Source organism: Lithobates pipiens, unplaced genomic scaffold (genome assembly GCF_037356315.1).
Source record: "Lithobates pipiens isolate NorthernLeopardFrog02 unplaced genomic scaffold, aLitPip1_a1.2 Scaffold_18, whole genome shotgun sequence".
Taxonomy (NCBI): Eukaryota; Metazoa; Chordata; class Amphibia; order Anura; family Ranidae; genus Lithobates; species Lithobates pipiens.
The window spans coordinates 141076791-141089044 of NW_027507758.1; the positions used below are offsets into that span (position 1 = coordinate 141076791).

At 44.1% G+C, this 12254-nt stretch overlaps 1 protein-coding gene across 2 annotated transcripts in view; it reads left to right on the forward strand.

Annotated features, from left to right (window-relative positions):
- The window catches only part of PCNX2 (pecanex 2), a 272275-nt gene that overhangs the window by 155905 nt on the left and 104116 nt on the right, over nt 1-12254 (forward strand). For both annotated transcript variants that reach the window (XM_077486198.1, XM_077486199.1), the window contains exon 18: nt 9277-9427. In XM_077486198.1, coding sequence (XP_077342324.1) covers nt 9277-9427 — 151 coding nt within the window. The remainder of the gene's footprint in view (nt 1-9276; nt 9428-12254) is intronic.

Here is a 12254-nt window from a genome sequence, read left to right on the forward strand (position 1 = left end):
GAAATTGTTTTACATTTTAATCACTTTTTTTGTTGTTTTTGATGTGGATTTATATATAAGATATCTGGTCTCCACATTAATAGTTAGCACCTCAACACAAAATGTATATGTCTCAGCATTAGCCATCCTCTTTTAAAGACCCCAGACGTTTCATTCTCCAATAAAGGTCCTTATTCAGAGGGTGTTTCACAATGCCCCCGTTTGTATACCTTTCTCACCTTGGGAATCTCCATTTGGTCCTGTTAACTCTACATAAGCCTCTCTTTGAGCCTATTCATGATATTCCCTTGGTTGGCCTTACTCGTAAAGATGTTTTTCTTATAGCTATCATATTTGTAAGACAGCTTTTATGACTGGTGGTCTTATCCTGTAAAGAATCCTTTATAAGGACAAGTTGGTTTATGTCCTCCTTTTTTCCTAAGGTGGTGGAAGTATGAGTCCACCTTAATCATGACCATGTTAAGGACTTAAAAGTGCTTATTTTTTTAATTGTACAATACAGTACATATGCTCCTTTGTTTTACCTGTAAAATCCTTTTCTTGGAGTACAGTACAAGGCACAGGCTACACTCCTTTCTGTCCTAATGTTTTCTTTTGATTGCTTGCTAAAATTGAGGATTTCATTGACTGATTGGAAGGGGTTATATAGGCTAACCTAAAAATGTTGTTTGCCAGTGTCCTCAACTGAACAAGTCCGTGTCTTGCACTGTACTCCAAAAAAGGATTTTACAGATACAGTACATAAAAAGATCCTTTTCTTTTTCATACATTATGGGACACAGAGTCAGGCTAATATTAATTACTTACTGGGTTATACTCCATCATCAGGTGAATGGACACTGGTAGACCAAAGGTCTTCAGACAGGAAGTGATTCTTTATATAACCCCTCACACACAGGAAGCACTTCAGTTTTTTACCAGTGTCTGCAAGGTGGATGGCACGGTTTGTTTGAGCTCTCTGAGCTCCAGGTCTCTCGAGCCTTGCAAAGAAGACTTAAGATTCTGCAAGATTTTGCCTGTAATGCGGCCTCTGCCCGCTGGACCCTGCAAAGTGGAATCCTGGACACCACAGTGCTAAGGCATTCCTGCAGGGTGCTGTACAGGTCCAAGGGAGTAGACCCTAAACATGAAAAGGGCACCCAGTCCTTGAAGGTCCTCAAGTGACAGGAACCCGCCATGATGGGTGAAGTTTGGCTCTTAGTTTCTAAGCTGCCCTGGACGTGTGAAGTGAAACCCCTTTACTATTATTGTGGGTGTCCCAGTGATTGTAACAATCAGTCAAGCTAGTTAGAGGCTGGACACCTATGTGCGGTGACCATACAGGGAGTTTTGGGCTAGCTGTGGGTGTTTGAAAACTGTACCTTTTTGTGTTTGGCTGTTTCCTACCTGTATGATGGCGCATGATGGTGTGCCATTTCGCCTTGGTTCACCAGGGCGCACGTGCATTTGCAAAACAGTGCCACTATGCTCAGTTAGCAGTTTGTTTGTTTAGCTGCCAGGGTGCACAAGGATTTTATCTGGGCACACATATCAGTACATCAGTACATATCAGCTACATATCAGTAGCCTTTTATGTGGGCGCACGAGGATTTGCGTCATACGTGAATACAGTCAGGCCCGCTCGCAAGGACCATGCACTGCGTGTGCACGCACGCACAGAACATTTTGGCACACACCCAGCTTATTTAAGCTGTGTAGGCCAGGTGCTTCCAGAAGGCAGCTGTGAGACACAAAGCAGGCTCTGAACAGCCACTTGCAGCGGTTCATTTTTTCCTTACCCGGGTCACATGAGTCATCAAGTGTTGCTTGGCAGGCTAAAGGTGCTTATGTTGGTTACCAAGGGGCTTGGTGAGCCCTATTAAAGGGTCTCCCTTCTGAGGTGTTTTAATAATACACCCAAGTACTCTCTTTTGGTGGCTAAAAAATGTCTTCAAAAAAGAGGAGTGGGACTAACACTATAGGGAAGGGCACACCGATGTCGTCAGCAGTTCCTGATGAACCTCGTTGTATCCCTAGTGTTGTATATCCTGAAAGACCAGAGGCTTCCAGGCAATCTGAGCCGCTGTGCCTATCTGGTATTGTGCCTACAGTCAACACTGCTGCTTCATCCTTTGTCACTAAGGATGAACTGTCCTAGCTGGGTTAGAGCACAGAATTTCTGGCATGATTGCCTTCATCCCGCAGGGTAGCAGGAAGCGTGACAGATCCCCATCCCCATGGAGACTCCGAGTTTGGAGCAGAAATGGGTTGGGGATGGGGAAGAGCTTAAAGTTCAGGACTCTGTGGGTGCAGATGAGTCTGCTTCCAAGCAACCTGGACAAGAAGATATCCAGTTGATGTCTGCCTCTCAGTCGCAGAGGTTTTTGATCCTGAATCATTTGTTCTGCCTTTGATGCCACGTACACACGATTGGAATTCCTGCCAGAAACAGACTGATGAGAGCTTTTCAATGTAAAATGCGACCGTGTGTATGCTCCATCGGAATTTAGCTGTCCGAATTTCCGCCAGACAAAAATTGATAGCATGTTCTCAATTTTCCAGACCGATCGTGTGTATGCAATTCTGACAAGCCAAAAATCACGCATGCTCAGATTCAACTACAAGACGGAAGCTATTGGCTACTGGCTATTGAACTTCCTTTTTCTAGCCCCATCGTATGTGTTGTACGTCACCGCGTTCTAAAAGATCGGAATTTGGTGTGACCGTGTGTAGGCAAGACAGCTTGAGCGGAATTCCGTCGGGAAAACCATCAGAGCTTTTTTCGGCGAGAATTCTGATCATGTGTACACGAGATAAGTTGCCTCTTGCAGAGGTGACTGAGCCCCCCTGGTCCTCTTTGGGATCCCCGAAGCCTCTTCAGGCCGCCCTACAGACCCTTTTGGATCAGGCGGTGTATGCTGATTGAGAACATCCTGACAGGATTTTTTTTTCTTCCTAAGAGGTTTTCCCTTTTATATCCCCTGGATGAAAAGTTTGTTAAAAAATTGAGCATGCCAGCAGTAGATGCTGCAGTCTCTTCCTTAAACAAGAACTTAAATTGTCCGGTAGATAACACACAGGTCTTAAATGACCCTGTTGACAAGAAATTGGAGTCATTATTAAAGGCTTCCTTTTCTTTGGCCAGTTCAGCTATTCAGCCAGCTGTTGCAGCAATTGGAATCTGCTAGTCCGTAAAGGATCAGGTCAAATGGCCTGATAGGCCTAACCAGGAGGATGATCTGCCTGAAAGTAAGACATATATTTCTCGAGCGCTGTGTTTTGCTATTGACGTCTTAAAGGATTCAATACAGCAGGTTTCTCGTTTGGCTCTCTCATCTGTACATATGCACAGATTCTTATGGGTTAAGAACTGGTCAGCTGAGCTTCCTTGTAAAAAGTTATTGGCAGGTTTCCCTTTTCATGGGGAACATTTATTTGGTGATCATTTGGACAAATATATCCAAAAAATCTCCAGAGGGAAGAGTTCTCTACTTTCTGTGAAGAAAAGCACCAGACGTCCTTCGTTTAAAACCTCAGGGACTGATTTCTCCAATGTCTCAGCGTCAAGGCGGTTCTGCCACCAACAGGGCGCTAAGGCCAGGGGCAGGCCGCAGGGCCAAGCCCGGAAAAGGCCCTGGCTCTAAGATTCTTCTAAACCCAGCACCAAGCCCTCCTTTTGACGGGACGCTCCCACTCCATCTAGTGGGGAGAAGGCTGTTGCACTTTGTGGACATTTGGAGAACAGTAATTCAGGACAAGTTTGTCACTTCAATTATATATGTTTATGGTTCAGAAACTAAATGGGGACACAAGGCCCATTTTGGACCTAAGATCCCTGAACATGTATCTACTGATACAGTCCTTTCGGATGGAGTCTGTCCGCTCAGTAATAGCCTCAATCCAGAGGGGAGACTTTCTAGCCTCCATCAATATAAAAGGTATGTATAAATACACGTCTATCTTTCAGCCTCATAAGAGGTTCCTACATTTTGCAGTAGAGGAATGTAATGTTCAGTTTGTGGCTCTACCGCTCCCCGGGTGTTCACAAAGGTCTTAGCACCAGTACTGGGTCTTTTAAGGGCCCAAGGGATCCTGGTGCTCAGGTATCTGGATGACCTCCTACTTAGAAATCACTCATTACAGGCTCTACAACAGAGCATAATATGTACAGTACAGTATTTGAAAAGCTTAGGCTGGATCATAAATACTGAAAAGTCAGCATTGAAACCAGCTTAAAGTCTGATCCTAGATACGGTTCAAGCAAGAATATTCTTGCCACCCATAAGGATCTGTGCCCTGAAGGTTCAGGTGCATCAGATAAGGGGCATCAGACAACTCTCCATTCGGCTCTGTATGAGTCTTCTAGGTAGGATGGTATTCTCCTTCGAGGCAGTGCCCTATGCCCAGTTTCATTCCAGGCCTTTACAACAAGACATCTTATTGGCCTGGACCAGAAGAAGAAAAGCCCTGGATTTTCCAATGTGCTTTTCTCCTCAGGCACGCTTAAGCCTAAACTGGTGGTTGCAGGATCAGAACCTGCGAAAGGGAAAATCCTTTCTCCCGGTAACTTGGAGAGTACTGACTATAGATGCCAGTCTCTCAGGCTGGGGAGTGACCCTAGAAGGGCTCACAGCTGAGGGAAAAAGGTCAGGGACAGAACAGATCCTGCCCATCAACATTCTGGAATTACAGGCAGTATGTCTGGCCCTACGGTCCTGGACGGTGGAGCTTCAGGACTGCCCTATCAGGGTTCAGTCCACAACAATGCCACTGCAGTGGCCTATATAAACCACCAAGGCGGTACCAGGAGTCGTTCAGCTCTGAAGGAGATGAACCACATACTAGCCTGTGCAGAGGGACATGTGCCCATTATAATGGTCCCTACACCCAGGGGTGGTCGAAGAAATTTGCCAGCATTGGGGATGGCCAGAGGTCAACCTATTGGCATCCAGATTCAACAAAGAGCTACAGCAATTTGGGTCCTGAATAAGGGATCCTCTTCCAATCAGAACAGATGCTCTGATAGTTCCACGAAGACAGTACTCCCTGGTTTATGCTTTCCCTCCAATCCCTCTCCTTCCACATTTGTTGCGCAAGATTCGGAAAGAGGGGGTTTCAGTCATTCTGATGGCACCAGTCTGGCCCAGAAGGCCCTGGTTCCCCGAGATTGTGAGACTGACAATAGACAGGCCATGGACGCTTCCACTTTGCCCCGATCTGCTGTCTCAAGGTCCCATATTCCTCCCCAATTTACAGTCTCTAAATTTGACGGTATGGCTATTGTTGCCAGGGTGCTGAAGGACCGTGGCATCTCTGAATCAGTAGTGTCTACCCTAGTGAATGGTAGAAAAGCTGTGACTAGGAAAATGCCATCCTCGGAAATACGTGATTGGGAGAATTCTCTATTTTCTACAGTCAGTTGTGGAAATCAAATTGGCTTTGAGTGCAATCAGAGGTCAAGTTTCTGCCCTATCAGTATTCTTCCAAAGGCCTTTAGCCTCCCATTCACTGATCCAAACCTTTATACAGGGGGTAATTCGTGTGCTTCCCCCCATTAGGTCACCTATGTGGCCTTGGGACTTGAACTTGGTGTTGTCTGTGTTACAGAAACTACCATTTGAAACTATCAAGGAAATTGTCACACAAGCTAGCCTTCCAGATGGCCATCACCTTGGCTAGAAGGGTGTTGGAATTGGCCTTTCATGCAGGGAACCATACTCGATCCTTCACCACGACAGGGTCCTGTTACAGCCTGTTCCCTCCTTTTTGCTAAAAGTGGTGTCGGCCTTTCATTTAAATCTGGACATTATTTTGCCTTCTTTTTTCTCTCAGCCTCGTTCGGTGGAAGAGAGGCGACTGCATTCTTTGGACGTTGTCCGTACAGTCAAGGTTTATTTGTCTAGCTCTGCAGAGATCCGAGGATCAGACTCCTTTTTTGTTTTACCAAAAGGACCCAAGAAAGGGCAAGCAGGTTCCAAAGCTTACAATGCCAATTGGATCTGTCAATTTGTCATTTAGGCCTACGGTCTGAAACGTAAAGCTCCTCCTCCCTTTAGGGTGAGAGTTCATTCTACCAGGGGTGTAGGAACCTCCTGGGCTTTTCACCATGAGGTATCTGTTGCTCAGATTTGTAAGGCTGCTACCTGGTCTTCAGTGCATAATAATGTTGTAAACTGCGTGCAAGCATTGTTCTGATTAGTATAACAAACAGTTAAACCAGTGATAAACAAACACTCGCACCAGTAGTAAAAACCTTAACAATGTGTTAATTGCAGTAGCTGTTTCAAATCCAGTGATTAATAGTTGATAGTGATTCACAAAAATCTAGATTACCGTGAACAAACAGCGCTGGCTAATACCATACAGCAACAAAACTTCTAAAGAGTTAATATGGTGATACATAGAACACAAAAAAACTTGATATGTGAAAACGAGTGTTCATAAGCCCTATGGCAGTAAATATGAAGAACTTATTTTCCAAAACGCATGTTCCTGCCATATAGGCCCCACAAAGGGTGACTTGTAATACAAAGTGCTCCCAAACAAACACCTCGTGGAAGTGAAGATCTCCACTCTTCATATTTACTGCCATAGGACTTATGATCACTCGTTTTCTCATAGTAAGTAAATAAGTGGATAACACTGTGAATTACTGCTCTAAAAACGAATAACTAAAATGAAAATAAGTGAACTCTAACGTTAAGGGTTGCTGCTCTCAAAAGTGCATGTGCCTTTAAATATGTGCTCAAGAAAAGAGCGCTACCTTTTGCTATACTAATACATCATAAATACAGAATAAATCATAATGAATTCATATAAATGATTGGTAACAATGTGAATAATTAAAGCGGGAGTCCGCCGGGACTCCGTGTTTTTAATTTTTTTTAAAAGCCAGCAGCTACAAATACTGCAGCTGCTGACTTTTAAAATAGTGACACTTACCTGTCCAGCGCGCCCGCGATGTCGGCACCCGAAGCCGAGCTGTAGATCGTCTCTCGGGTGCTGCCGCCGCCATCTTGGGTATGGGAATCAGGAAATGGAGCCTTTTGGCTTAATTTCCCGGTTCCCTACTGCGCATGCACGAGCCGTGCTGCGCAATAAGGACGGTCCCTGCTGCCTCTGGGATCTGTGTGTTTTTCCAGCAGGCAGCGGGGCACTTGCGGAAAGGGGCGGGCACTTGCAGAAAGGGGCATAATCTACGCCCCTTTCCGCAGAGAGCTATCCCGGAAGTGGGTGCAGATACCTGTACTGTACAGGTATCTGCACCCCCCTCCCCCCTGAAAGGTGCCAATTGTGGCGCCGGAGGGGGGGAGGGTTCCGATGAGCGGAAGGTCCACTTTAGAGTGGACCTCCGCTTTAAAGTCCATAAATTCAAATAAACAATAACATTCATGTGCTTCAAAAAACTTTGCTGTGCAGCTTCAAGTTAAACTTGAACGTGCGATATAAAGTCTCAAGTGCCAGAATAAACATCAGTGCAATCCGTGCACCTCTCTGTGTGCCCTCTCTCTCACCAGAGATTCAGGACTACCATAACAGAAGTTAGATGCGCTTTGAGAGGGTGGTTGGGCTTAGTAGTCCCACAAGCTGTAACTCCAACTGCAGCTTAGGTTGCCCTCACTGAGCCATCAGAGATCCTGGATTCACTTGAAAAGAATGTAAGGACTGCACTTGGCACTTTATATCGCACGTTCAAGTTTGAATAACATGAAGTTGCACAGCAAAGTTTTTTGAAACACATGAACTCTGTTTATTGTTTATTTGAATTTATGGACTTTAATTATTCACATTGTTATCAATCATTTATATGAATTCATTATGATTTACTCATTTTCACATATTTAATGTTTTTGGGTTTCTATGTATCACCATATTCACTCTTTAGAAGTTTTGTTGATGTATGGTATTAGCAAGAGCTGTTTGTTCACTGGAATGTAGATTTTTGTGAATCACTATCAAAAAGTTATAACAGCCAAACTGTGAGCTTTTGGAACAAATAGCATTGTTCTTTCTTCTGGCTGAGGGGCTCCTATAGTCGATAATGTAGTGGTATCCGAACCTCCCCTTACTTCCTTTACTGTAAGTTGGCACCATTTACATCTTAGCCCTTGGACACACGGTTGGAAATTCCGATGGACAATGTCCAATAGGACCGTGTTGTCGGATAATCCGACAGTGTGTGGGCTCCATCGGACTGTTTCCGTCGGAGTATCCGACGGACCAATTTTTCCAGCTGGGCTATAAAATTGTCTGACAACATGATCCGATCGGACTTTGTCCGATCATGTGTAGAGAATTCCGATCAGACAAAGTGCCAAGCATGCTCAGGTCAAATTCCTAGACCAAAGCTATTGGCTACTAGCCTGAAAGTAGTCCCGTCCTAACGAAATAACGGCATCATGTTAAGTACGATCGGATTTTCTTTGTCCGACTGTGTGTATGCAACAGTTTCGGACAAAATCCGACGGATTTGGTTGTTGGAATGTCCGACCGTGTGTACAAGGGCTTAGAGTCTCATTGGTTTAACATTTGTTTTCATCAAAGCTCTTTAGGCATGCCATCAAAATGTTTTTTGCACTTTTATACAGTTTTTTTAATGTATAGAACAAGATTTGAATTCATCTAACTGAAATGCATTGTGATTCTTTTGTACCCTTTTGAAAATTTTCAATAAAAATGATTCGAAATGAAAGCCTAACTCTGGCCAAAACATTTAATTTTGTTTTGTATTGAGTAATAACTGGTTAGAACCTCTGTCAGAGTTTTATTGCCATCTGTGTCAGTCAGGACAAAGTTGAGAAGAATGGGTGTAGATCGCTCTGGACTGACTCTATCAGTCAGTGTTGTAGATTGGTAGGGTGTGGGTAGAGGGAAATAATTTGTTTCCAGAAGACTGTAGGTACCTCTTTGATCACCGGGCGCTCCTTTATCCTCATTTCTTCTACATTACACGCAAAGTCAACCGTAAGGGCGCACACCGAGGTAGCAGCCTAAGCTACAGTCAGGACAAAGTTACATCAACAGAAACGCAAATAAAAGAAAAACTAATTTTTAGAGTGGGAAGGTAGTAGAACATTTAATTGTGTTTTTATTTCTGACAGTGACAGCAACATACCCCCATTTCTTGTCCTGGCATAGGAAGTGGGGAAAATATTCCTAATGGGGTCACATTCAGAAAAAAAAATATGACTGAACATTATCTATTCCCCATCTACTGTAAAACCAAAGAAATATTGGCTAGAGTTTGGCTTTGTGTGATGATGTATATAAACAACTATTTCATTTTTTTCCTTACAGCCATTTCTTAGTATTGTGTTACTTGTATTAACACTGATGGTGGGTGTCCTGGCACACTATGTAATTCCTCAGCTTCGAAAACATCATCCTTGGCTATGGATTTCTCAGCCAGTTCTACAGAACAGAGAATATAAACAGAGAGAAGTTCTTGGTAGGTACAAAATGAAAGTGAATATATTATTTTAAATTTTTAACAGTTAAAGTAATATTAAAGGCATTTAAAAAAAAAAAAAAACAATTACCTGCTCTGTGCATTGGTTTTTGCAAAGAGTAGCCCTGGTTGTCCCCTTCTCGGGTCACCCACCAACACTCCTGGCCCCTCCCTCTTGCCGAATACCCCCAGAGCAAGCAGCTTGAAATGAGGGGACCACTTGTTTTTTTTTCTTTTTTGCTATATAAACAAAGAAAGCATATTTTTAATTTCTGTTATAAAACATATCCAATAAAATCTAATTTCTTCATAAATTTAGGCCACAATGTATCCTGCTACATGTTTTTGGAAAAAAATCACAATAAGTGTACATTAATTGCTTTGTGTGAAAGTTATAGCATTTACAAACTATGGATTATATATTTGAAAATTGATCACACCTGATGTACTGACGGCCTATCTGGAGGCCCTGAAATGTCAGGACAGTACAAATACCCCCTCAAATGAGTCCTTTTTGGAAAGTAGACAGTCTGAGGTATTTATTAGAAGGCATGGCAAGTTTTTTTGAAGTTTGTAATTTTTTTTGTCACAATTTTTGGGAAGCACTGTCATCATATGACTGGTGTGGCAGTGATCAAGGATACTGACTGGTGACAGTATGTTAAAAAAGATAAATAATGTTTTATTAAATTTTTTAAACATTTTCTTTTGTTTTTCTTTTTTCTAATTTATATACAGTTCATACTTAAGGCCCCTTTCGCAGTTGTATGACTTGTCCTATGACTTGGGACTGCAATGTCGCATGATAAGTCGTTCCCCATGATTTCCAATGAAAACCATTCATATTAGTACGACTTCTTGTCGTGCCGACTTCAAAGTAGTCCCTGCACTATCCCTGCCTCCTACTTCAGCACATTGAATATCACTAAAGTCAGATCACCGTCTTAACTGATCTGACTTTGTCATGCGACTTGTGCTCTGATCTTGAAGGGGAACTCCATGCCAAATAAAAAAAGAAAACGGCATGGCTTCCCTCTCCAAAAGCATACTAGGCCCTTCGGTTCCTTCAGGAACCCCCACACCGAAAAAACTGCGTGGGGGTCCCCCCAAAATTCATACCAGACCCTTATCCAAGCACACAGCCTGGCGGGTCAGGAAAGTGAGTGGGGATGAACGAGCCCCCCCTCCTGAACCATACTAGGCCACATGCCCTCAACATGGGGGTGGGTGCTTTGGGGCAGAGGTGCCCTGTGCCCCCCCCAACCCCAAAGCACCTTGTCCCCATGTTGAGGACAAAGGCCTCTTCTTGACAACCCTGACCATTGGTTGTCGGGGTCTGCCGGCGGGGAGCTTATAGGAATCTGGAAGCACCCTTTAACAAGAGGGCCCCCAGATCCCAACCCCCCATCCTATGTGAATGAGTATCGGGTACATTGTACCCCTACCCATTCACCTAAAAAAAAAGTGTCAAAAATAAATCACAATACACAGAGTTTTAAAGTAATTTATTAAGGCAGCTCCGATGTCGCTTCCGATTTCTTCTCACCTCTCTGGGTCTACTCCGCTCACCACTGATGTCTTCTAACCCTCTCCAGTTCTTCTCCCTCTGTTCACTGTCTTCTTCATCTGCAGGCTCCTCTCCGATATCTTCCCGCTCTTTTGCTGGGTCTTCTCCACTGTCTTTTTCATCTGTTCTTCCGATGTTGACTCTACGCTCTCTCCTGCTCTAATGCTGGGTGTGCGATGTGGCATTACTTATATTGGCATGGGGTGGGGTCACCGGGTGATGTCATCTGGAGGCCCACCTCTTATGACGTCCCCATCCGGGGGAACGATGTCTGGTGACGTCATAAGGGGCGGGCCTCCGGCGACCCCGCCCCATGCCAATATAAGTAGTTTCTCACTGTGCACCCAGCTTTAGAGTGGGAGAGAGCGTTGGGTCAACATCGAAAGAACAGAGGGAGAAGACAGCAGAGAAGACCCGGCAAAAGAGCAAGAAGACAGCAGACAGAGGTAGAAGAACTGGAGAGGGCTAGAATACATCAGCAGAGAGTGGAGAAGAATCGGAGAGAGGAGAAAAACTGGCAGAGGCAGAAGACATCAGTGGAGGAGACAGAAGAGCCGCAGAGGGGAGAAGAAATCAGAAGTGACGCCAGAGCTGCCTTTAATAAATTACTTTAAAAACCTGTGTACTGCCCCAAAGCACCCACCATGTTGAGGGCATGCAGCCCGGTAAAGTTCAGGAGGGGGCGTCCCCACCCTCTTTCCTGACCTGCTGGGCTGCGTGCTTGGATAAGGGTCTGGTATAGATTTTGGGGGGACCATTTTTTCGGTGTGTGGGTTACCCTTAAAGTCTTTACTAGACTGAAGGGCCTGGTATGCTCTTGGAGGGGGAAACCATGCAGTTTTTTTTTTTACATTGTGCGTGGAGTTCCTCCTAAAGATTCATACCAGACAGTGCCTGGTATTGTCGGGGATCAAAGTTGGATCCCTGTTCATTGAAGTCAGACGCATGTCGCACTTCAAGTTGCAGGGCAAAGTCAGATGCACAGACGTACCAGTGTGAAAGGGGCCTTAATCAGAGTACTTCAGTGTCACCATAGTTACACTGTACTACTCTAATGGTGGAGGAAGGGGTGATCAAGGATTTTGTTTTTTCTTGTGTATACTTTGAATGCTGTTATAACAGCAATGTTTTAACTGTTATGAATAGGTTTCATTCATAATAGCTGTGATTACTAGTGATCTGTGATTGGCTATAGCTAATAACATGGTACAGGGTGCTGTGATTGGCACAGGTATCATGAGATGATTGTTATGAATGAAA